Source organism: Fundulus heteroclitus, unplaced genomic scaffold (assembly GCF_011125445.2).
Source record: "Fundulus heteroclitus isolate FHET01 unplaced genomic scaffold, MU-UCD_Fhet_4.1 scaffold_63, whole genome shotgun sequence".
NCBI classification, from domain to species: domain Eukaryota; kingdom Metazoa; phylum Chordata; class Actinopteri; order Cyprinodontiformes; family Fundulidae; genus Fundulus; species Fundulus heteroclitus.
In genome coordinates, this window is record NW_023397066.1 from 1086069 (window position 1) to 1112106 (window position 26038).

The following is a 26038-nucleotide window of genomic DNA, read 5'->3' on the forward strand; positions in this document are numbered from 1 at the left end:
GCAATCAAGCCATGAGGAAAAATCAGACTGAGTTGTAAACAAAGAAATCTGAGACTTGAAGGCACCGAGGGACTGCGCCTCACAGCGGAGCGGTCTCCCTTTCTGCAGCCAGGCCAAGCTGAGAGGAAGGGCTGATCTGAAGTCGCCCACTGCTGCCGGCACAGGCCCCACAGGAGCAGCTACACCAGCCAAACTGAGAGGAGGTCCTATCGTCCACAGCCTGAACGCACATGCTGGTGGTCAGAGGAACAGCTTTCACTGCTCCTCTGACCAGCTATGCGGTTGACCAGCTTTTCTAAAATGCTTTTCTAAAAGTATTTTGCTTTTAGAAACGAGAATTGGAGGATGAGGATTCATGTATAATTACTATTCCTGGAAGAATGGTGTGGAGCTGAGCAGAATCAGTAAGGTACACTGCAGCGCTGTGTGGGCATTCCCACAGGGGCGTGTTTGCTGCTGGCTGGGCCTGCAGTTATAACCTTCTCACCAGAATTCAGCCGTGGAGGCAATGAAAAGAACACTGAAAGTGAAAAAAAGGCAGGGGCTAATATGGAGGCGTTTGAGAAACTTCAACAGACCTGTCAGCAACAGAAAAAAAGATGAGTTCAGCAAACACACCTTCACCATTGACTTCAGATATTATTGTACACAATTAAAAACAATATACACAATTGACAACACATTGATTAATGTGTAAAGGTGAAACCTTTGAAAGATGCGACTTTAAGATACAATAAGCTCTCAAAACAAGACACGTGCATGGGAAGAAACCGGGAAATCGCTAAAATAATTATTTTCCACGACCATATTCATTTATGTGATGGAAGCATAGAGCAACTATATAACTTTCAGGTGTCTACATTACAACCGTCTCAGTTGTTCGACGCAGTGCCTCCCGATGGAAGCATGTTGAAATGAAGCTCCTGAGACATCATCATCTTCCAAAGTTATTGGTGTTGCAAACGTTGTCATTTCCCATTGTGTAATTTGCTTTTCCGACCACCTGGGGAACTGGAGTTGATTTCTGGTGGGGTGGAGCTAATCGGACTCATTTGAGAAACGCTCGATTTGCTCCAGTAAATGTTTCCAGTTATGGATTAGAATGTGTCTGTAACAAGGAGACGACTATTCCTCTGACCATCTTAACATTAAAGACCATCTGTATTTAACACATTCAGGAGAAATCCAAGTCAACATTGATTATTCTGTATCTGTCTCAGCTGCAGTGTGACCTGTGTGGTTGGTGGACACATGTTGACAACTCCAGCCATGATAACAACTGTCACACAACTCATTTATGCACAAAGTGTTTGCAGGGAGGACTTGCATGTGTAGATGTAGGTTTTCATTTATTGTAATAAAAGCCTGTTTGATACTGTTTCATTCTTTCATTCTTCAAGTTACATATTCAGATGAAGGTATTTTAGTGCTTCAACATGTTCTAGCTTTATAAATAAAGAGAAACTTTGATCCATTTCTATCCGTCACTTGATGAATGTTTTCCGATGATTATATTTATAATGAACACTAACAGTTATGGTTTTTGTCATGTAAACATGATGGAAGCAATTTTGAAAGTGTGGCACTGACAGATAGATATAGCAATCTAAATGCACTATCATAGGAAAATCTGATGAGGTAGGACTGATAGTCAGAAAACCTGCTTACTTTCAGCCGTGGTTATGTTTGTAAAACTCTCACTTGTACATCCTTCTGCTGCTCCAACATTTCTCCACAAACTGTTTGTTTGTTACAGATTCTAGTTTCTCATTGTTTTATGAGGCTGTTGCTGGAAACCAAAGTCACATTCTTTGTTTTTACCCATTAACTTGGTGATTGTAGTTGATTCTGGTCTGCTGCTCCACTCCAGTCCAGCAGGGGGCGGTAAATGGACCAATCAGCTGCTTTGTCTCAGTGACGTCCACCGGAAGTGAAACTAAAAGGCGCCATCAGCAGAGTTCATGGACTCAGCAGGAAGACGGTTGTGTTTTCGTTTCTCAGCTGAATCTCTGCGTATTTTCATCAACAATGTCTTCAGTTCAGCATCTGAGAGAGTTTATCAGAGAGCGACTAACTGCTGCTGCTGAAGAAATCTTCTCAGAGGTTGAGAAAACCATCGTCCGCTACGAGGAAGACGCCAGACGGCTGGAAAGCTGCTGGAGACCCCAGATAAAACTCCCCAGAATCGGTATGAAGCTACAAAAAGTGTCTGATAAATCAGTTTGATCAGTTTCTAATCTGAGCTCTCAGCTTTCCAACCACACTTCAGTCTCTGAGGCTCCGTTCACACCTGAAACTAACATCCTCCCAGTTCTCCTCAGCTGCTGCTTTCTGGCTTTACAGATGGAGGAGGAGAAGTTTTCTGCTCCAGGGAACAAAGAAAGCTAGAGAGCCTTTATTATGCATCAGGAAAGTTTGTTCATGATGTTACAGCTTTTGTCCAAATAGGGTTAAATTTATCTCAAGATTCTAGAAACAAAACCTCATGACAAAATGAGAAGTTTGTTTTCACACTGTTTTCACAAATAAGAGAACCATTGATTGCCATTATCTAAGGCAATGAGAACATCATTAGTGACCTTCACCAGAGCTGTTGCGGTTCTATGATGAGCTCTGAAGCCTGAATGAAAGTCTTCAAATAGTTTACTTGCTAAGTAAGGATAGATTAATCATGTCTAAAATTGGGGCATTCATCAAATGGAATACTTAAATAACTGGGTTGGGTTTGGGTCTAACATACAAGTTGAAAGTTAGATTAAGCTAAAATTTTAGATGACTCAGAAAGGTCTACTCAAAGGTCTACACATCTAAACAGTTCAAACACTCGTCAGGTTCTAAACATTCTTCCAACGCTGCCTCACTTACTGAGGACAATGTAATCATGTTTGGTAGGATGCCAATTATTTTATAGAATCAATTTTATTTATAAAGAATCCCATAAAGTCATTACTGCTAAGGGAATGGATGGATCAATAGAGCTATGACTCCGGGCAAGTTTGGCAACTCTACTAAAGAGAAATCTAGGATTATTTTTATTCTCCTCTATTAATGATGAAAAATATGCTGCTATAACTTTGTGAAGGGTCTTTTATACAACAGTAGACTGTTTTTCCAGATTAGGTGGGATTCCTCTTGGTGTGTAGAGCGCCATTTTCTCCAATTTCCTAACATTGTGCTTCAAAGAACGTGGCTCTAAATTAAACCAGGCAGCCAACTTCCTGTGAATAATCACCTTCTTTTGCGAGGGAGCTACATTGTCTAATGCAGAACGCAATGAGGAAGTCACTCTGTTAACAAAGGTGTCTATTTGTGAATGGGAAGAAACAGCATTGCTGCTATCTGCAGGGTATTTCTGCAATACTGAGGATATTAAAAGAGGGACAGACTCTTTAGGCAAGGCAAGGCAAATTTATTTGTATAGAACAATTCAGTACAGAGACAATGCAAAGTGCTTTACATGATTAAAATATAGGAAAGTAAAACAGAATAAAAGCAAGTAGGAATAAAATGTAGAAACAAAATAGAACATCAAAAAAAGTTGGACTAAAAAAGTTGAACTAGTGATGTTTCAGTAGAACTGTTTAACTAGAACAGTCGCTAGCAGTCCTAAACAAATGTGTTTTTAATCTTGATCTAAAGGAACTCAGGTTTTCTGCACTTTTACAGTTTTTTGAAAGTTTGTTCCAGATCAGTGGAGCTTAGGAACTAAATGCTGCTTCTCCATTTCTGGTTCTGCAGAGCAGGCTGGAGCCAGAAGACCTGAGTGGTCTGGAGGGTTGATGCACTGATAACAAGTCTGTGATGTATTTAGGTGCTAAGCCATTCAGGGATTTATAGACTAACAGAAGGATTTTAAAGTCTATTCTCTGAGATGCAGGGAACCAGTGGAAGGACTTCAGAACCGGGTCCATGTTCTCTATGTTCTTAGTCTTAGTGAGGACTTCAGAACCGGGTCCATGTTCTCTACTTTCTTAGTCTTAGTGAGGACTTCAGAACCGGGTCCATGTTCTCTACTTTCTTAGTCTTAGTGAGGACTTCAGAACCGGGTCCATGTTGTCTACGTTCTTAGTCTTAGTGAGGACGCGGGCAGCAGCGTTCTGGATCAGCTGCAGCTGTCTGACCCACTTTTTAGGCAGACCTGTGAAAACACCGTTGCAGTGATCAGTTCTACTAAAGATAAACGCATGGATTAGTTTTTCCAGATCATGCTGAGACATCAGTCCTTTAATCCTGGAAATGTTCTTCAGGTGATAGAAAGCCGACCTTGCATCTGTCTTTAAATGCTTTTGGAGGTTCAAGTCTGAGTCTTTTAAAGGTTGATACAACATTAACTGATAAAGATCTACTTTAATGAAACCAGCTTTTGGGGGTGGAGAACTCTGTTAAATTGAACTCAAAGATTATTAAAAAATGGTCAGATAGGACAAGGTTGTGAGGAAATAATGTTACATCATCACAATCAATGCCATATGTCAGCACAAGGTCTAAAGTATGAAGCCAAGAGTACATCGGTTTATGCACATTTTGAGCAAAACCTATTTAATCAAGGATGGTTTTAAAGGCTACACTAAGTTCATCATATTCTATGTGAACATGAATGTTAAAATCTCCCACTATAATAACAAATCAGGTTTTATTGCTTTGCCGTTTGGATGAGGGAAACTGAGAGTTAAATGTTCAAAAGAACTGTAGTTATTAATTGGCCTGGGACTAATTAATAAATCAAACTGAAAGATGTTTGCTACTCCTCCTCCTCTTCCCGTAGATCTGGGAATGTGGACATTTGAATAATTGGAGGGAGTTGACTCATTTATACTAACGTAGTCCTCTTGTAGCCAGGTTTCTGTGAGACAAAATAAATCAATCTGATTATCGGAAATCTATTCACTAACAAAGTCTTGTGAGGGAGAGACCTTATACTTAATATACTTAATTTTTGGCTCAAGGTGAACCATATTGATTTTTAATAGATTTTTATGATTTGTTCCTTTTTAGATCAGTTTTTTATCTGTTAAGTTTTGGCCGTGGGAAAGACACCGTCTCAATAGGATAATGGATGGGTAACAGTACAGAAGCTGCAGAGAGGTGTGTTAAACTACGGCTCTGCTTCCTGGTCTGGACCCTGGGTTGTCAGCATTTAGGAGGACTAATAAATCCGGCCAGATTTCTAGAAAGAAGAGCTGCACCATCCAAAGTGGGATGGATGCCGTCTCTCCGGATCAGACCAGGTTTTCCCCAGAAAGTTCTCCAGTTATCAATGTAGCTCACGTCGTTTTCAGGACACCACCTAGACAACCAGCGGTTGAATGATGACATGCGGCTAAACATGTCATCACTGGTCAGATCAGGCAGGGGACCAGAGAAAATTACAGAGTCCGACATTGTTTTAGCAAACTTACACACCGAAGCAACACCAACTTTAGTGACCTCCAACTGGCATTCCCAGGTGTCATTAGCGGCAGCGTGAATAACAATCTTACTGTATTTACGCTTATCCTTAGCCACCAGTTTCAGGTAGGATTTGATGTCGCCCGTTCTCGCCTCCAAAGCTACAAAAACACTACCTTTTTTTTTTACATGTACCAATATTACTAAAGGAGGCAGAGAAATAACAAAACATCAGACACAGTGAGCAGAAGTAAGGGGGGGGGGGGGCTTGGACAGAGGTCCATGCAGATGTGTTCTGACATGTCCCAGTTAAACGGGTCGCATGACTCAACAGATGAGTGAGATAAAGTTGTCCAGCCTCGTCTCTCTCTCTGATTGTAGATATGGCATGGGTTAAAGTTCTCCGTCGCGGCAATGGATTTCCGTCATATGGAAAATGAACGCAAATTGCTCCGTCCAGACTTTTTATTTAAGGTTTTAAACTGAAGCTGCTCTCAACCGATGAAACCTGGCAGAGCCGGGACATTAACCAATCAGAAAGAGAATAGGGCGGGTCTTTGCAAAGTGGACATCTGGCAGTCTGAGGTTTATCTGTGTTTTTATTTATGTAATTTTAACTTTTGGAAGAGCATTTCAAACTGGCCACAGATGCATGAGTGAAAGTAGCGGTGGTCAAATGTTTCCTTTGGATTTGTGAACCAGCTGATCATACAGTTCAGCGGATTGAATGACAACCTCTTCCCTCTGTAAGTGTGTCTGTCGCTCCTCCTGCAATTGATGAGTTATTTCCACCTGTGACCACATCATCAGTCAGCATTTCTTCCCTGGTTTCCAGTAACTTAGCTAATAAATGTGGCGACCAACCAGGGATCTCATCATGATTCGCTGTTACGTTTATTTAAAACTAGAAGAAAAGTAATGCGCTAGCTCAGCCTAATTTAGCATGACGCGCTTTTTGTTTGTTTGAAAAAAAGGTTTGGAGTGTGAAACAATGTTCACATTTGACTGGGTCCGATTCTTTAAAAAGAAAAAAAAAATTCCATCTGTGCTTTTCTGAAACAGAAGGCAGAGCTGCTGTCAGTCAATATGCAGCGGCGTCCACCTGCCAGACAGACAAGGTACTGCAGCCAAGATTACCTTCAGCAATATTTAACTACGCAAAACTTTAATTACATTTTGCTAATTAAAAATTGTTTTTTTCTGATAAACTTTAAGCAGTTTTATTAAACTTTTTAAAAATGTAACATCCCATTCTTTATCGATTTTTCTATACCCGCTTTTCCGTAAAGGTGTTACGTCATGCCGTATCTGATGGGGAAATGCGGCTCGACAACACGCGGTCGTGGTCGGGGGGCTCGTCCACCCTGGGCAGGTCTCCAGTCATAGGGTTAACATTTAAGTTTTATTAAACTTCAATAGAGTTAAATAATGCCTTTTTATAAACTCACGAGTTGTGATAATTAATTGCTTTGCAATAACGGGCAAAGCAGAGACTGATTATTGTAATGTGCGATCTGTGTTAAACTAAAATGTATGATGTCATCATAGTGTTGGTTATGTGTCCTGCTTTGTCCAAGATTGTGGTCGGCCTTGTATGTTCATAGGCTTAATTTATATTTAATGGAACAGGGAGCCAGTGGAGTTAATGTTCAGATGTGAAGTAGATGATGGAATGATGAAGCTGCTGTCTGTTGAACTAGTTGTAGTTTATGGAGGGTTTCTGGGGGACAGGGAGGGAAGGAAGGTGAAATTGTAAAATGGAGAGGTGAGTGGACTGTGGAGCAGTTTGGCAAAAGTGTGAAGGAAGAAGTTGATGCTGCAGAGATGAAAGTTAACCAGGTGATGTTGTGGATGTGGAACGTGAAGGAGAGGATGGGAGAGGCTGTCCAGGATGACGCAAAGGCTCTGAACCTGAAAGGTGGGAGAGGTACATGAATGGTCATTGCATATTCTTAAACTACCAGTTTATTTCACACAATAAGCAAGTGAGGTACATCATGTTGCATGATGTCCACAATATGTTTTTCTGTCAAAATGATTATCTTTGATTTAACCCCTGAGATATAGGCAGGTTTAGGTCGGTTGATCTTTTCTTGAATCCATTTTCTTACTTTTTGACTTCAGCACATTGGGGTGACAGTGGCGTAGCAGTTCGTCCTACAATTGGCGGGTTGCTGGTTCGATCCCCTCTCTGTTGTTGTGTTCTTGGGCAAGACACTTCACCTGAATAGTGTACCGCGCACGTGACGTCACCGACTCAAAAGCAACGCCCCTTTTGACGCTTAGGTAGGACATACAGGTAGAGAACGCCCGTAGCAACCAGCTATTACACGCACAACAGAACCAGCGATATGACCGACTTTGCAGCTGTTAAACTTTCCCAAGATGATGTTCCAGGCGCACGGATTACTGGTTGCACTGTCGAAGAACACACCAACCATCAGCTCAAACGATGGCTTGAGTGTCGAGGGCTTAAAAAGACTGGAAAACAGGCCGAGTTGATCGAACGGTAAGCTTTGTTTTTTTTTTTTTTTTTTTTCTGCGCGGCGAACATGGCGTCGGCGGCCATTTTTTTGTTTGTAATCGACGTCCAGGGATCGGTATATGTTTAATGTTTGTCTTATTTGAAATGTTTTTGAGTAAGCTAACCTGGTAGCAGGGTATCAAGTTAGCGCCTGCTACCATGATAGCCTATATGCTGTCATGGTAGCAGGCGCTTCAATATTAACATGTCGGCCACCAAAATACTCTTACCTGTTCACTACTTGATGTCACTGGAATTGGGTCAGGATGTTCTTCGGTTGGGCCCTTTCCTCCGACAAAATGCTTGCTACATATGTAGGTGAATTTGGTAACTTTTTCCGGGTTGAACTGTCGTGTAGGCCGACCGCCCCGGTGTACCCAGCGCACACATTTCTCCTTGGCAATCTTGAAGAAAACATCCTTCATATGCGGCCGATCAGCGTACCTCGAGTCGCTGTTGCACGTTCCATAGCAACAATGTTTAAAAACCATGGTCTTAGATTTGGAAAAAGCAGTCGTTTACCGAGTAAAACCAAGGGTTACGCACGTCTCTTTTACAGCGACACAGCGGCGGACTATGCAAGCTTGCCCTACTGCGTACCACGTCATTGTGACGTCATCGTGACGTTACGTTTCTAAAAACAGCTCGCTCGAGGTACGCTATTGCCTCCTGGCACCATTGTTTGCTTCTGTCAGCTTGCCCCAGGGCAGCTGTGGCTACTAACATAGAGAACCCACCTATTAGTCAGTCACGCTATTAATGCGTGACTGACTGTAGTGTAGCGCGCTTTGGGGTTGTCGGACTAGTTGAACGCTAAACAAGTACAAGCCATTTACACGTCTGCCTTATTCTCTTTCTTATTTTGAAAAGTAGCTTAGAGAAATTAATCAGTGTCTCGTCATAGTCTGTCAAAAGTTAATGAGGCTTTAAATTATGTCATTTTAATTAACTTTAGGTAGTTTGTAGTGCCAATAACTGGCTGCAGCGATTTAGCTAAAAACAGTTTTTCTTCATCTATGATGCGTTCCTCATTGAATAAATGTCCTCACATTAAAGTTTATTGTTCATTTTATTTTTCGTGTGTTGCTGTTAAAACAAAACTTTGAAGGTTTTGAACATCTTTACCAGTGCTGCTTATTAGTGTGGAGGACACTTTAACACACAAAGTTAACCTCCTTTTAATTGAAACACAACACACTAATTTTCGATGAACTGTGATGCCTACAGTCCAGGAACAACCAGACTGATGCATGAGACAGTCATCAGTTGAATTATATTAATAAACTTTCTTTGTCCCCACAGACCTCCAGAAGCCACGTGTCTCCATGGAGGAGGAAGCTTCTGCCATTCAACAGCTCTGCAACCAGAGGAGAAGGTCCAGTCATGACCAGGAGGAAGCAGAACCTCAGTGTTCTGAAGAGGAACAGATGGAACCAGAACCTCCACTAATTAAAGAAGAAAAGGAGGAACCAGAACTTCCACTGGTTAAAGAAGAAAATGTGGAGCCTGAGTCTTTGTGGGTTAAAGAGGAACAAAGGGAACGGGAAACACTAATTAAAGACCAAGAGGACCCAGAAGTTCCACTGATTGAGGAAGAAAAGGATAAGCCAGATTCTTCAAGGCTTAAACATAAACAGCTGGATCCAGTTTATTTAGCAACTGGACAGGAGCAGAAGGATGTCTGCAGCAGTCAGGAGGGAGAGCAGCTTGTCCAGAAGCAGTCTGTTGGCCTAATGGAGACCTTTACCCTTCAGAAAAGTAAAAGAGAATCAAGAACTGAGCAGCTTTCCTTTCATATCTCCACTGGGTCAGAGAGTCAATCTTGTACAGATACTAAGAAAGGGTCTTTAAATTGTGACATATGTGGAAAGTCTTGGAAGAAGAAGAGTGAATTGGAAAGGCATTACAGAACCCACACTGGAGAGAGACCCTTTAGTTGTCAGACATGTGGAAAAAGTTTTTCTTGTACAAGTCATTTAAATGCTCACAGGAAAATGCACACAGGGGAAAGACCGTTTTCTTGTCAGACTTGTGGAAAAAGTTTCTCTCATAGGAACCATTTAAATGTTCACAGGAGAATACACACAGGGGAAAGACCTTTTTCTTGTCAGACTTGTGGAAAAAGTTTCCCTCGTATTTGTAGTTTAAAACTTCACATGAGAACCCACACTGGTGAGAGGCTTTTTTCTTGTCAGACATGTGGAAAAAAATTCATTCAACAGCGCTCTTTAAATGCTCACAGTAGAATCCACACAGGGGAAAGACCTTTTGTATGTGGAATGTGTGAGAAAAGCTTCATTCATGTTGGCAGTTTGAATATTCATATAAAACAAAAACACAACAGTAAGAAGTAGCCATTTTTTGACATTCACACAGCCTGCATCTGAGTACTTCTCTTAGCCAAAGCGGAGGTCCAGCAGTCACCATAAGTGCAGTCAGTATAGATGCAGATAAGAAATGGAGCCTGTATGCCTCCTCTCACAGCTAATTTAGCATAGAAACCTTGCAACGCCCCTTACTAGTGCCAAAAAGCTATAAGGAATCCCACAATCCTTTGTGAGACATAACGTATAAGCACAGCCCACCCAAGTTTTTTTCCGGATGTGTCCCATCTGCCTGTGTAGCTCTAAGACTAGCTTTGTTAATGCCAAAGAGCCTCAAACAGATAGGACTGTCTCAGAAAGTTAGAATATCGTGAAAAAGTATACTAGTAGGCTATTCAACTAATCACTTGAATCGTCTAATTAACTCGAAACACCTGCAAGGGTTTCCTGAGCCTTGAAAAACACTCAGCTTGGTTCAGTAAACTAAATCACAAGTATGGGGAAGACTGCTGATCTGACTGCTGTCCAGAAGACAATCATTGACACCCTCCATCAGGAGGGTAAGACACAAAAAGAAATTTCTCAAAGAGCAGGCTGTTCACAGAGTGCAGTTTCAAAGCACATTCACAAAAAGTGTGTTGGAAGGGGGAAATGTGGCAGGAAACGCTGCACAACCAAGATCTGGCACCTGCCCACAGTGCCAAAACCACCAGTAACTGGTGTACTGACCATGGCATTACTGTCCTTGATTGGCCTGCCAATTCCCCTGACCTGAACCCCATAGAGAATTTGTGGGGTATTGTGAAGAAGAAGCTGAAAGACACCAGAGCCAACAATGCAAATGAGCTACAGGCCGCTATGGAAGCATCCTGGGCATCCATAACACCTCAGCAATGCCACAGGCTGATTGCCTCCATGCCACGCCGCATTGATGCAGTAATCTGTGCAAAAGGATTCCCAACCAAGTACTGAGTGCATTAATGGACATTTTCAAATGTTTGATTTTGTTTTTCTGTTATATTTTTTTTACTTGGTCTGAGGAAATATTCTAATATTTTTGATATAGGATTTTTGAGTTTTCTTCAGCTGTACGCCATAATCAGCGATATTAAAACAATAAAAGGCTTGCGATATTTCAGTTGATTTGTAATGAATCCAGAATGTATGACATTTCATGTTTTTTAATTGCATTACAGAAAATAAAGAACTTATCACAATATTCTAATTTTCTGAGACAGTCCTGTACGTATGTATGTATGTATGTATATATATATATATATATATATATATATATATGTGTGTATATATATATATGTGTGGATATATATATATATGTGTGTGGATATCTATATATATAGTATATCTATTATAGTATATATAGTACATCTATACATATATATATGATAGGATATATACACTACACATATCTCTACTATATATATATCTCTACACATAATTATATATATATATATATATATATACATACACATATATATATATATATATATATATATATACACATATATTTATATATATATATACACACACACATATATATATATATATATATATATATATTACAAGTATAGATACTAGAGTTTAAAAGTACTTCTGTAGAAGTAGAAGTAATTTCAGTAAAAAAAAATGCCACTAAGAACCCCCCCTTTCTAAAGGCCATTCTTACTATCATTATTTGGAGTGATGTTCATTTAACAAACCATTTAGTACAATGCAAATATATTAAAGGTCCATATGGGTGCAATACTGATCATCAACATGGGTTTTGTTGTGCAATCAAGCCATGAGGAAAAATCAGACTGAGTTGTAAACAAAGAAATCTGAGACTTGAAGGCACCGAGGGACTGCGCCTCACAGCGGAGCGGTCTCCCTTTCTGCAGCCAGGCCAAGCTGAGAGGAAGGGCTGATCTGAAGTCGCCCACTGCTGCCGGCACAGGCCCCACAGGAGCAGCTACACCAGCCAAACTGAGAGGAGGTCCTATCGTCCACAGCCTGAACGCACACATGCTGAGACCCACATGAAGGACCCCGGAGCTGCTTCAGCGGCCACGTTTTGGCTAGTCGCATAGGTGGTCAGAGGAACAGCCTTCACTGCTCGTCTGACCAGCTATGCGGTTGACCAGCTTTTCTAAAATTATTTTGCTTTTAGAAACGAGAATTGGAGGATGAGGATTCATGTATAATTACTATTCCTGGAAGAATGGTGTGGAGCTGAGCAGAATCAGTAAGGTACACTGCAGCGCTGTGTGGGCATTCCCACAGGGGCGTGTTTGCTGCTGGCTGGGCCTGCAGTCATAACCTTCTCACCAGAATTCAGCCGTGGAGGCAATGAAAAGAACACTGAAAGTGAACAAAAGGCAGGGGCTAATATGGAGGCGTTTGAGAAACTTCAACGGACCTGTCAGCAACAGAAAAAAAGATGAGTTCAGCAAACACACCTTCACCATTGACTTCAGATATTATTGTACACAATTAAAAACAATACACAATTGACAACACATTGATTAATGTGTAAAGGTGAAACCTTTGAAAGATGCGACTTTAAGATACAATAAGCTCTCAAAACAAGACACGTGCATGGGAAGAAACCGGGAAATCGCTAAAATAATTATTTTCCACGACCATATTCATTTATGTGATGGAAGCATAGAGCAACTATATAACTTTCAGGTGTCTACATTACAACCGTCTCAGTTGTTCGACGCAGTGCCTCCCGATTGAAGCATGTTGAAATGAAGCTCCTGAGACATCATCATCTTCCAAAGTTATTGGTGTTGCAAACGTTGTCATTTCCCATTGTGTAATTTGCTTTTCCGACCACCTGGGGAACTGGAGTTGATTTCTGGTGGGGTGGAGCTAATCGGACTCATTTGAGAAACGCTCGATTTGCTCCAGTAAATGTTTCCAGTTATGGATTAGAATGTGTCTGTAACAAGGAGACGACTATTCCTCTGACCATCTTAACATTAAAGACCATCTGTATTTAACACATTCAGGAGAAATCCAAGTCAACATTGATTATTCTGTATCTGTCTCAGCTGCAGTGTGACCTGTGTGGTTGGTGGACACATGTTGACAACTCCAGCCATGATAACAACTGTCACACAACTCATTTATGCACAAAGTGTTTGCAGGGAGGACTTGCATGTGTAGATGTAGGTTTTCATTTATTGTAATAAAAGCCTGTTTGATACTGTTTCATTCTTTCATTCTTCAAGTTACATATTCAGATGAAGGTATTTTAGTGCTTCAACATGTTCTAGCTTTATAAATAAAGAGAAACTTTGATCCATTTCTATCCGTCACTTGATGAATGTTTTCCAATGATTATATTTATAATGAACACTAACAGTTATGGTTTTTGTCATGTAAACATGATGGAAGCAATTTTCAAAGTGTGGCACTGACAGATAGATATAGCAATCTAGATGCACTATCATAGGAAAATCTGATGAAGTAGGACTGATAGTCAGAAAACCTGCTTACTTTCAGCCGTGGTTATGTTTGTAAAACTCTCTTTTGTACATCCTTCTGCTGCTCCAACATTTCTCCACAAACTGTTTGTTTGTTACAGATTCAGGTTTCTCTTCTCCTTCATTGTTTTATGAGGCTGTTGATGGAAACCAAAGTCACATTCTTTGTTTTTACCCATTAACTTGGTGATTGTAGTTGATTCTGGTCTGCTGCTCCACTCCAGTCCAGCAGGGGGCGGTAAATGGACCAATCAGCTGCTTTGTCTCAGTGACGTCCACCGGAAGTAAAACTAAAAGGCGCCATCAGCAGAGTTCGTGGACTCAGCAGGAAGACGGTTGTGTTTTCGTTTCTCAGCTGAATCTCTGCGTAGTTTCAGCAACAATGTCTTCAGTTCAGCATCTGAGAGAGTTTATCAGAGAGCGACTAACTGCTGCTGCTGAAGAAATCTTCTCAGAGGTTGAGAAAACCATCGTCCGCTACGAGGAAGACGCCAGACTGCTGGAAAGCTACTGGAGACCCCAGATAAAACTCCCCAGAATCGGTATGAAGCTACAAAAAGTGTCTGATAAATCAGTTTGATCAGTTTCTAATCTGAGCTCTCAGCTTTCCAACCACACTTCAGTCTCTGAGGCTCCGTTCACACCTGAAACTAACATCCTCCCAGTTCTCCTCTGCTGCTGCTTTCTGGCTTTAAAGATGGAGGAGGAGAAGTTTTCTGCTCCAGGGAACAAAGAAAGCTAGAGAGCCTTTATTATGCATCAGGAAAGTTTGTTCATGATGTTACAGCTTTGGTCCAAATGGGGTTAAATTTATCTCAAGATTCTAGAAACAAAACCTCATTATGACAAAATGAGAAGTTTGTTTTCACACTGTTGGAAATTTATAAAGAAAAAAACAAATAAGAGAATCCCCTTTAAGTTAGTATTTATAACCTTTGATTGCCATTATCTAAGGCAATGAGAACATCATTAGTGACCTTCACCAGAGCTGTTGCGGTTCTATGATGAGCTCTGAAGCCTGAATGAAAGTCTTCAAATAGTTTACTTGCTAGGTAAGGATAGATTAATCATGTCTAAAATTGGGGCATTCATCAAATGGAATACTTAAATAACTGGGTTGGGTTTGGGTCTAACATACAAGTTGAAAGTTAGATTAAGCTAAAATTTTAGATGACTCAGAAAGGTCTACTCAAAGGTCTACACATCTAAACAGTTCAAACACTCGTCAGGTTCTAAACATTCTTCCAACGCTGCCTCACTTACTGAGGACAATGTAATCATGTTTCGTAGGATGCCAATTATTTTATAGAATCAATTTTATTTATAAAGAATCCCATAAAGAGCCATGACTCCGGGCAAGTTTGGCAACTGTACTAAAGAGAAATCTAGGATTATTTTTATTCTCCTCTATTAATGATGAAAAATATGCTGCTATAACTTTGTGAAGGGTCTTTTATACAACAGTAGACTGTTTTTCCAGATTGGGTGGGATTCCTCTTGGTGTGTAGAGCACCATTTTCTCCAATTTCCTAACATTGTGCTTCAAAGAACGTGGCTCTAAATTAAACCAGGCAGCCAACTTCCTGTGAATAATCACCTTCTTTTGCGAGGGAGCTACATTGTCTAATGCAGAACGCAATGAGGAAGTCACACTGTTAACAAAGGTGTCTATTTGTGAATGGGAAGAAACAGCATTGCTGCTATCTGCAGGGTATTTCTGCAATACTGAGGATATTAAAAGAGGGACAGACTCTTTAGGCAAGGCAAGGCAAATTTATTTGTATAGCACAATTCAGTACAGAGACAATGCAAAGTGCTTTACATGATTAAAATATAGGAAAGTAAAACGAAATAAAAGCAAGTAGGAAAAAAATGTAGAAACAAAATAGAACATCAAAAACAGTTGGACTAAAAAAGTTGAACTAGTGATGTTTCAGTAGAACTGTTTAACTAGAACAGTCGCTAGCAGTCCTAAACAAATGTGTTTTTAATCTTGATTTCAAGGAACTCAGGCTTTCTGCACTTTTACAGTTTTTTGGAAGTTTGTTCCAGATCAGTGGAGCATAGGAACTAAATGCTGCTTCTCCATGTCTGGTTCTGGTTCTGGTTTTGGTTCTGCAGAGAAGGCTGGAGCCAGAAGACCTGAGTGGTCTGGAGTGTTGATGCACTGACAACAAGTCTGTGATGTATTTAGGTGCTAAACCATTCAGGGATTTATAGACTAACAGAAGTAGTTTAAAGTCTATTCTCTCAGATACAGGGAGCCAGTGGAATGACTTCAGAACCGGGTCCATGTTCTCTATGTTCTTAGTCTTAGTGAGGACTTCAGAACCGGGTCCATGTTGTCTACGTTCTTAGTCTTAGTGAGGACGCGGGCAGCAGCGTTCTGGATCAGCTGCAGCGTTCTGATCCACTTTTTAGGCAGACCTGTGAAAACACCGTTGCAGTGATCAGTTCTACTAAAGATAAACGCATGGATTAGTTTTTCCAGATCCTGCTGAGACATCAGTCCTTTAATCCTGGAAATGTTCTTCAGGTGATAGAAAGCCGACCTTGCAACTGTCTTTAAATGCTTTTGGAGGTTCAGGTCTGAGTCTTTTAAAGGTTGATACAGCATTAACTGATAAAGATCTACTTTAATGAAACCAACTTTTGGGGGTGGAGAACGCTGTTAAATTGAACTCAAAGATTATTAAAAAATGGTCAGATAGGACAAGGTTGTGAGGAAATAATGTTACATCATCACAATCAATGCCATATGTCAGCACAAGGTCTAAAGTATGAAGCCAAGAGTACATCGGTTTATGCACATTTTGAGCAAAACCTATTTAATCAAGGATGGTTTTAAAGGCTACACTAAGTTCATCATATTCAGTGTGAACATGAATGTTAAAATCCCCCACTATAATAACAAATCAGGTTTTATTGCTTTGCCGTTTGGATGAGGGAAACTGAGAGTTAAATGTTCAAAAGAACTGTAGTTATTAATTGGCCTGGGACTAATGAATAAGTCAGGCTGAAAGATGGGTGCTACTCCTCCTCTTTCCGTAGATCTGGGAATGTGGACATTTGAATAATTGGATGGAGTTGACTCATTTATACTAACGTAGTCCTCTTGTAGCCAGGTTTCTGTGAGACAAAAAAAATTAATCTGATTATCGGAAATCAATTCACTAACAAAGTCTTGTGAGGGAGAGACCTTATACTTAATAGACCACATTTAATTCTTTTATTTTTTGGCTCAAGGTGAACCATATTGATTTTTAATAGATTTTTATGATTTGTTCCTTTTTAGATCAGTTTTTTATCTATTCAGTTTTGGCCGTGGGAAAGACACCGTCTCAATAGGATAATGGGTGGGTAACAGTACAGAAGCTACAGAGAGGTGTGTAAAACTACGGCTCTGCTTCCTGGTCTGGACCCTGGGTTGTCAGCATTTAGGAGAACTAATGAATCCGGCCAGATTCCTAGAAAGAAGAGCTGCACCATCCAAAGTGGGATGGATGCCGTCTCTCCGGATCAGACCAGGTTTTCCCCAGAAAGTTCTCCAGTTATCAATGTAGCCCACGTCGTTTTCTGGACACCACCTAGACAACCAGCGGTTGAATGATGACATGCAGCTAAACATGTCATCACTGGTCAGATCAGGCAGGGGACCAGAGAAAATTACGGAGTCCGACATTGTTTTAGCAAACTGACACACCGAAGCAACACCAACTTTAGTGACCTACTGACTGGCATTACCAGGTGTCATCAGTGGCAGCGTGAATAACAATCTTACTGTATTTACGCTTATCCTTAGCCAGCAGTTTCAGGTAGGATTTGATGTCACCCGTTCTCGCCTCCAAAGCTACAAAAACACTACCTTTTTTTTTTTTTTTTTACATGTACCATTATTACTAAAGGAGGCAGAGAAATAACAAAACATCAGACACAGAGAGCAGAAGTAAGGGGGGGGGGGGGCTTGGACAGAGGTCCATGCAGATTTGTTCTGACATGTCCCAGTTAAACGGGTCGCATGACTCAACAGATGAGTGAGATAAAGTTGTCCAGCCTCGTCTCTCTCTCTGATTGTAGATATGGCATGGGTTAAAGTTCTCCGTCGCTGCAATGGATTTCCGTCATATGGAAAATGAATGCAAATTGCTCCGTCTAGACTTTATATTTAAGGTTTTAAACTGAAGCTGTTCTCAACCGATGAAACCTGGCAGAGCCGGGACATTAACCAATCAGAAAGAGAGTAGGGCGGGTGTTTGGCAAGCTTGCATAGTCCGCCGCTGTGTCGCTGTAAAAGAGACGTGCGTTACCCTTGGTTTTACTCGGTAAACGACTGCTTTTTCCAAATCTAAGACCATGGTTTTTAAACATTGTTGCTATGGAACGTGCAACAGCGACTCGAGGTACGCTGATCGGCCGCATATGAAGGATGTTGTCTTCAAGACTGCCAAGGAAAAATGTGTGCGCTGGGTACACCGGTGCGGTCGACCTACATATGTAGCAAGCATTTTGTTGGAGGAAAGGGCCCAACCGAAGAACATCCTGACCCAATTCCAGCGACATCAAGTAGTGAACAGGTAAGAGTATTTTGGTGGCCGACATGTTAATAATGAAGCGCCTGCTACCATGATGGCATATAGGCTATCATGGTAGCAGGCGCTAACATGATACCCTGCTACCAGGATAGCTTACTCAAAAACATTTCAAATAAGACAAACATTAAACATATACCGATCCCTGGATGGTGATTACAAACAAAAAAAACGGCCGACGACGCCATGACCGGCGCGCAGAAAAAAAACTAAACAAAGCTTACCGTTCGATCAACTCGGCCCGTTTTCCGGTCTTTTTAAGCCCTCGACACTCAAGCAATCTTTTGAGCTGAAGGTTGGTGGGTTCTTCGACAGTGCGACCAGTAAACCGTGCGCCTGGGACATCGTCTTGGGAAAGTTTAATGGCTGTAAAGTCGGTCATATCGCTGGTTCTGTTGTGCGTGTAATAGCTGGTTGCTACGGGCGTTCTCTACCTGTATGCCCTACCTAAGCGGCAAAAGGGGCGTTGCTCTTGAGTCGGTGACGTCACGTGCGCGGTACGCCATTGATGAGTTATTTCCACCTGTGACCACATCATCAGTCAGCATTTATTCCCTGGTTTCCAGTAACTTAGCTAATAAATGCGGCGACCAACCAGGGATCTCATCATGATTCGCTGTTACGTTTATTTAAAACTAGAAGTAAAGTAATGCGCTAGCTCAGCCTAATTTAGCATGACGCGCTTTTTGTTTGTTTGAAAAAAAGGTTTGGAGTGTGAAACAATGTTCACATTTGACTGGGTCCGATTCTTTAAAAAGAAAAAAAAATCCATCCATTTTCTCACTTTTTGACTTCAGCACATTGGGGTGACAGTGGCGTAGCAGTTCGTCCTACAATGGCGTACCGCGCACGTGACGTCACCGTCTCAAGAGCAACGCCCCTTTTGCCGCTTAGGTAGGGCATACAGGAGAGAACGCACGGATAACCCAGCTATTACAAGCGCAACAGAACCAGCGGTATGACCGACTTTACAGCCGTTAAACTTTCCCAAGACGATGTCCCAGGTGCACGGTTTACTGGTCGCACTGTCGAAGAACACACCAACCTTCAGCTCAAACGATGGCTTGAGTGTCGAGGGCTTAAAAAGACCGGAAAACTGGCCGAGTTGATGAACGGTAAGCTTTGTTTTTTTTTTCTGCGCGGCGATCATGGCAGCGTCGGCCGTTTTTTTTGTTTGCAATCACCGTCCAGGAATGGGTATATGTTTAATGTTTGTCTCATTTGAAATGTTTTTGAGTAAGCTATCCTGGTAGCAGGCTATCATGTTAGCGCCTGCTACCATGATAGCCTATATGCTGTCATGGTAGCAGGCGCTACTTTATTAACATGTCGGCCACCAAAATACTCTTACCTTGACTTGATGTCGCTGGAATTGGGTCAGGATGTTCTTCGGTTGTGCCCTTTCCTCCGACAAAATGCTTGCTACATATGTACTTGAATTTGGTAACTTTTTCCGGGTTGAACTGTTGTGTAGGCCGACCGCCCCGCACACATTTCTCCTTGGCAGTCTTGAAGAAAACATCCTTCATATGCGGCCGATCAGCGTAACTCGAGTCGCTGTTGCACGTTCCATAGCAACAATGTTTAAAAACCATGGTCTTAGATTTGGAAAAAGCAGTCGTTTACCGAGTAAAACCTAGGCTAACGCCTGTCTCTTTTACAGCGACACAGCGGCAGGTTTCCGGAGTTTGCCCCACTGCGTACCACGCGATGTGACGTCATCGTGACGTTGTGTTTCTAAAAATAGCTCGCGCGCGGTACCCCATTGGCGGGTTGCTGGTTCGATCCCGTCTCGGTTGTTGTGTTCTTGGGCAAGACACTTCACCTGAATTGCCTCCTGGCACCATTGTTTGGCAGCCTCGCTTCTGTCAGCTTGCCCCAGGGCAGCTGTGGCTACTAACATAGAGAACCCACCACCGTCAGGCTATTAATGCGTGACTGACTGTAGTGTAGCGCGCTTTGGGGTTGTCGGACTAGTTGAACGCTAAACAAGTACAAGCCATTTACACGTCTGCCTTATTCTCTTTCTTATTTTGAAAAGTAGCTTAGAGAAATTAATCAGTGTCTCGTCATAGTCTGTCAAAAGTTAATGAGGCTTTAAATTATGTCATTTTAATTAACTTTTAGGTAGTTTGTAGTGCCAATAACTGGCTCCAGCGATTTAGCTAAAAACAGTTTTTCTTCATCTATGATGCGTTCCTCATTGAATAAATGTCCTCACATTAAAGTTTATTGTTCATTTTATTTTTCGTGTGTTGCTGTTAAAATAAAACTTTAAAGGTTTTGAACATCTTTTCCAGGGCTGCTTATTAGTGTGGAGGACACTTTAACACACAAAGTTAACCTCCTTTTAATTGAAACACAACAAACTAATTTTCGATGAACTGTGTGATGCCTACAGTCCAGGAACAACCAGACTGATGCATGAGACAGTCATCAGTTGAATTATATTAATAAACTTTCTTTGTCCCCACAGACCCCCAGAAGCCACATGTCTCCACGGAGGAGGAAGCTTCTGCCATCCAACAGCTCTGCAACCAGCGGAGAAGGTCCAGTCATGACCAGGAGGAAGAAGAACCTCAGCGGTGTGAGGAGGAACAGATGGAACCAGAACCTCCACTGATTAAAGAAGAGGAGGAACCAGAACTTCCACTAGTTAAAGAAGAAAATGTGGAGCCTGAGTCTTTGTGGGTTAAAGAGGAACAAAGGGAACAGGAACCACTAATTAAAGACCAAGAGGACCCAGAAGTTCCACTGATTGAGGAAGAAAATGATGAGCCAGATTCTTCAAGGCTTAAACATAAACAGCAGGATCCAGTTTATTTAGCAACTGGACAGGAGCAGAAGGATGTCTGCAGCAGTCAGGAGGGAGAGCAGCTTGTCCAGAAGCAGTCTGTTGGCCTAATGGAGATCTTTACTCTTCAGAAAAGTAAAAGAGAATCAAGAACTGAGCAGCTTTCCTTTCATATCTCCACTGGGTCAGAGAGTCAATCTTGTACAAATACTAAGAAAAGGTCTTTAAATTGTGACATATGTGGAAAGTCTTGGAAGAAGAAGAGTGAATTGGAAAGGCATTACAGAACCCACACTGGCGAGAGACCCTTTAGTTGTCAGACATGTGGAAAAAGTTTTTCTTGTACAAGTCATTTAAATGCTCACAGGAAAATGCACACAGGGGAAAGACCGTTTTCTTGTCAGATATGTGGAAAAACCTTCTCTCATAGGAACCATTTAAATGTTCACAGGAGAATACACACAGGGGAAAGACCTTTTTCTTGTCAGACTTGTGGAAAAAGTTTCACTCGTATTTGTAGTTTAAAACTTCACATGAGAACCCACACTGGTGAGAGGCTTTTTTCTTGTCAGACATGTGGAAAAAAATTCATTCAACAACGCTCTTTAAATGCTCACAGTAGAATCCACACAGGGGAAAGACCTTTTGTATGTGGAATGTGTGAGAAAAGCTTCATTCATGTTGGCAGTTTGAATATTCATATAAAACAAAAACACAACAGTAAGAAGTAGCCATTTTTTGACATTCACACAGCCTGCATCTGAGTACTTCTCTTAGCCAAAGCAGAGGTCCAGCAGTCACCATAAGTGCAGTCAGTAAAGATGCAGATAAGAAATGGAGCCTGTATGCCTCCTCTCACAGCTAATTTAGCATAGAAACCTTGCAACGTCCCTTACTAGTGCCAAAAAGCTATAAGGAATCCCACAATCCTTTGTGAGACATAACGTATAAGCACAGCCCACCCAAGTTTTTTTTCCGGATGTGTCCCATCTGCCTGTGTAGCTCTAAGACTAGCTTTGTTAATGCCAAAGAGCCTCAAACAGATAGGACTGTCTCAGAAAGTTAGAATATCGTGAAAAGTATACTAGTAGGATATTCAACTAATCACTTGAATCATCTAATTAACTCGAAACACCTGCAAGGGTTTCCTGAGCCTTGAAAAACACTCAGCTTGGTTCAGTAAACTAAATCACAAGTATGGGGAAGACTGCTGATCTGACTGCTGTCCAGAAGACCATCATTGACACCCTCCATCAGGAGGGTAAGACACAAAAATAAATTTCTCAAAGAGCAGGCTGTTCGCAGAGTACAGTTTCAAAGCACATTCACAAAAAGTGTGTTGGAAGGGGGAAATGTGGCAGGAAACGCTGCACAACCAAGATCTGGCACCTGCCCACAGTGCCAAAACCACCAGTAACTGGTGTACTGACCATGGCATTACTGTCCTCGATTGGCCTGCCAATTCCCCTGACCTGAACCCCATAGAGAATTTGTGGGGTATTGTGAAGAAGAAGCTGAAAGACACCAGAGCCAACAATGCAAATGAGCTACAGGCGGCTATTGAAGCATCCTGGGCATCCATAACACCTCAGCAATGCCACAGGCTGATTGCCTCCATGTCATGCCGCATTGATGCAGTAATCTGTGCAAAAGGATTCCCAACCAAGTACTGAGTGCATTAATGGACATTTTCAAATGTTTGATTTTGTTTTTCTGTTATATTTTTTTACTTGGTCTGAGGAAATATTCTAATATTTTGAGATAGGATTTTTGAGTTTTCTTCAGCTGTACGCCATAATCAGCGAAAGGCTTGCGATATTTCAGTTGATTTGTAATGAATCCAGAATGTATGACATTTCATGTTTTTAATTGCATTACAGAAAATAAAGAACTTATCACAATATTCTAATTTTCGGAGACAGTCCTGTATGTATGTATGTATGTAATGTTATATATAGATCTATATATTATTCTATATATATATAAGAGATAAGAGAGAGGAGAGAGAGAATCTATATATCTAAAGATAATATAGAGGGCGATGAGTTATTAGAGAGAGAGAGGGAGGGAGAGAGATCTTCTTTATTTCTATAGAGGAGAGAGAGGGATATGAGAGGAGAGATCTTTCTCTCCTCTAGTCCTTATATAGGATAGAGACTCTTTTATTCTATCTTTCTCTCCTATCTTTTTCTCTTCTCATCTCTAGTCCCTTAGTTTCTCTCTCTCTCTCTTCTTATCCTCCTCTCTTTCTCTCTTAATATATCTTCTCTTTCTCTCTCTTCTCTCTCCTCTCTCTCTCTATCTCTCTTCTCTATCTTCTATATATATATATATATAATAGTGACTGGGTCCGGCAACACCCGATGCGTCGGGCCGCATGTGTCGAGCTCGTAGAGCAAAACCTGTGTCGATGCGTGTATCAACACGGGAAAGTCACGTGACCGATACAGGCACTGTTTCGAACTGATTGACACGCCAAACTGTTTCTGTTCCCTCTAAGCTGCGCGCGTGTGCATTCGCGCACAGCAAAGCTATGCTGCGCAGTAAATAAAATCCAAGCTGAATTGTAAACAAAATAATAAACCAAGTTTTTTTTAATCATTTTTCAACTCTGGTGTGATGGTGTACCACAGTCTCGCTCTGTGAGCGCCAGGTGCTGATCGGAGCGCACCACTGATGGATGGGTTGGGCAGACGCCTTTATGGTTGGGCGGGTTGCGCTGCGCGTCTTTGTTCTGAACGCCGTTTCAGAAAAAACAGCTGATCTACCCTGAGTAGAAAGCTGCTACTCTGAGTAGTTCTTCCTCCCTTTGTCATACTCAGCATTTCCGATTTAAGAACAGATGATAAGATATCAGCCAGGTAACTGAACACAGCGCCCGATCAACGTGAGCATAATAAGGTTGGAAGTGCGCATGCCCTACAAGTAGAATTAGAAAATTTTAAAGAAGGCATATGGACAATATTAAACCATAAGAAACAATGCCGTTGCTGTTGAAAACAGCAAGAGAGAATTGTTGAAAAAGTCAATGCATGCGCGATATGAAAGTTATGTGATGGAGAATTAAAGCTGTTTTCTCACACATCACTCATTTAACACAAAAGGGGGAGTGTGTGTGTGTGTGTGTGTGTGTGTGTGTGTGGTGTGTGTATGTGTGTGTGTGTGTGTGTGTGTGGGGGGGGGGGGGGGGTAGGCATTGAAAGGACATGGCAGAAAGAAATTTGTAAAAAAAGTAAATAAAAAAGCCAGTCCACATGCATCCTCGTTCACATTATTTATTGACTGTATCTAAAAAACAATCAAATATATGTTTAATTCAAATGAAAATATAAATTAATACAATGCAACATACAATGATTTAAATTGTATTGTGTATACTTGGTCATCAAATCAGTGTCAGTTAACTCTGTCAACCAGGTTGCCTGTAGGGATTTTTAAGGTCCAGCAGGTGTCAGTATTCAGTGACACAGTATCGGCGCAGTATCAATACAGTTTGGCAATGTGTCCAAACGCTTCATGACGCCTCATCGACCCATCACTAGCCTCCGTACATGGGTCGTGTTAACTACCACAGCGGCATCGGAGCACACCTCTATGCAGTATTTTATTTTTTTTAATGCAAGGTGTACTTGGTGTCAGCCAAATCACGGGAGAGACCAGAATCCCAGACGTCCAAAAGGACCCACCGTGCACAGGAGCCCAAGAAGGACCGACACAGGGATAACTGCCTCCCCCATCCCAGAGAAGAGCACAGGAGAGCCCCAGGAACCGCCCATCTGGACCTGGAACCTTTTTATTGGATATACTTTTTAGAGCTTCCTAGATTTCAGCTGTTGTCAGCGGAGAATCCAGGGTCATCGCATGAGTGATTATTATTTAGGAAGTGTTAATTTATCCAGAAATTGCTTGATGTCATTATCTGATGGGTTTGGTAAAAAGTTGGTTGAATAAATTGCTGAGTTTGAATTCAGTGTTTGTTCTTTATATAACACTAGGGCATGATATGGCAAGGGCTGCACATAAAATGTATTTTTTTTGAAAATTATTGATATCAAACAATGTGATATCTACATTATCGATATGCCTTTTTTTTATATCGTCCATCCCTACTTTTAGGATCATTTGCTGTGTTCCTAGTTGAGTCTGTAACTGCATATTGTTGTTCTTTCTTTATTTTTAGCTGATGTGGTGAGAAGCTTGTTCAAAATTTTCTGTTGGAAGCCTTTGTATTAAAAATGTTTTGTTTCTCAATAAATTCATTTAATTCAGATTTTTCTGTTTTTCTGATTGCTGAATCTTTATTGGCACAATAGAGCAGAAGCCAGCAGCAGTGGACAATGATGCTGGGTGTTCACAAGTAAGGTGAGGTTACAACTTGCGAGTAAAATATATCTGGTTGCAAAGAGAAACCAAGAAGTTATTAGGAGAGGGTTTTTACTAATATTCCATAGTAGCTCTCATTCATACTTTGCCTTTTACAATACAGATTTTTTAATATGTATTGTAAAAGGCAGCCCATGGAGAAGGCCATGAGTCAGGGAAGAAACTTCCTATCCCCCTCTCTGCCTGCTCGGACGCTTTGTTCTCTGCTCCCTGCTTTCTTGCATTTTCCTGCCTTTCACTTTTTATCTCCTTTTTATCTTTTAGCCAAAACTACAGAAAGTTGGTTTTAGTTATTTTATTTATTTTTTATTTTCCCATGTGGACTATTTTATTTTTCAGCTAATCCACACAGGATGCCTCTTTACATCCTAGAGGAGTCAGTTCTCAGGAAAAGCAGCAGAAGATAGCTGTTATGGAGCTGAAAATCCGCCGACTTGAAGTGAATTATGATGTAAACAGCGCGCATGGAAATGAAACTACCCTGCCTGTGATTCTGAACGGTGACCACCAGCCCAGCAACTCAGTGAACAAACAGTTCCCTGAGG

At 41.3% G+C, this 26038-nt stretch overlaps 3 protein-coding genes across 5 annotated transcripts in view; all 3 read left to right on the forward strand.

Annotated features, from left to right (window-relative positions):
- Positions 1–1948: 1948 nt before the first annotated feature.
- On the forward strand, positions 1949–10630 carry LOC118561430 (zinc finger and SCAN domain-containing protein 31-like). The gene is made up of 2 exons (XM_036133513.1): positions 1949–2188; positions 9215–10630. The coding sequence occupies exons 1-2, from the start codon at positions 2029–2031 to the stop codon at positions 10264–10266; spliced, it is 1212 nt and encodes a 403-aa protein (XP_035989406.1). The 5' UTR covers positions 1949–2028; the 3' UTR covers positions 10267–10630.
- A 3393-nt stretch (positions 10631–14023) lies between these two features.
- Positions 14024–26038, forward strand: part of LOC118561425 (gastrula zinc finger protein XlCGF8.2DB-like) — a 116172-nt gene continuing 104157 nt past the window's right edge. For 2 of the 3 annotated variants that reach the window (XM_036133498.1, XM_036133501.1), the window contains exon 1: positions 14024–14269. In XM_036133498.1, the coding sequence (XP_035989391.1) occupies positions 14110–14269 (160 nt within the window). In that variant the 5' untranslated portion in view covers positions 14024–14109. Of the gene's footprint in view, positions 14270–20792; positions 20951–26038 lie in introns of those variants that run through there. The other variant, XR_004930044.1, reaches the window with a different exon arrangement.
- Positions 20979–22232, forward strand: LOC118561435 (gastrula zinc finger protein XlCGF49.1-like). The gene has a single exon (XM_036133528.1). It carries the CDS (start codon positions 21221–21223, stop codon positions 21839–21841), a length of 621 nt encoding a protein of 206 aa, XP_035989421.1. The 5' UTR covers positions 20979–21220; the 3' UTR covers positions 21842–22232.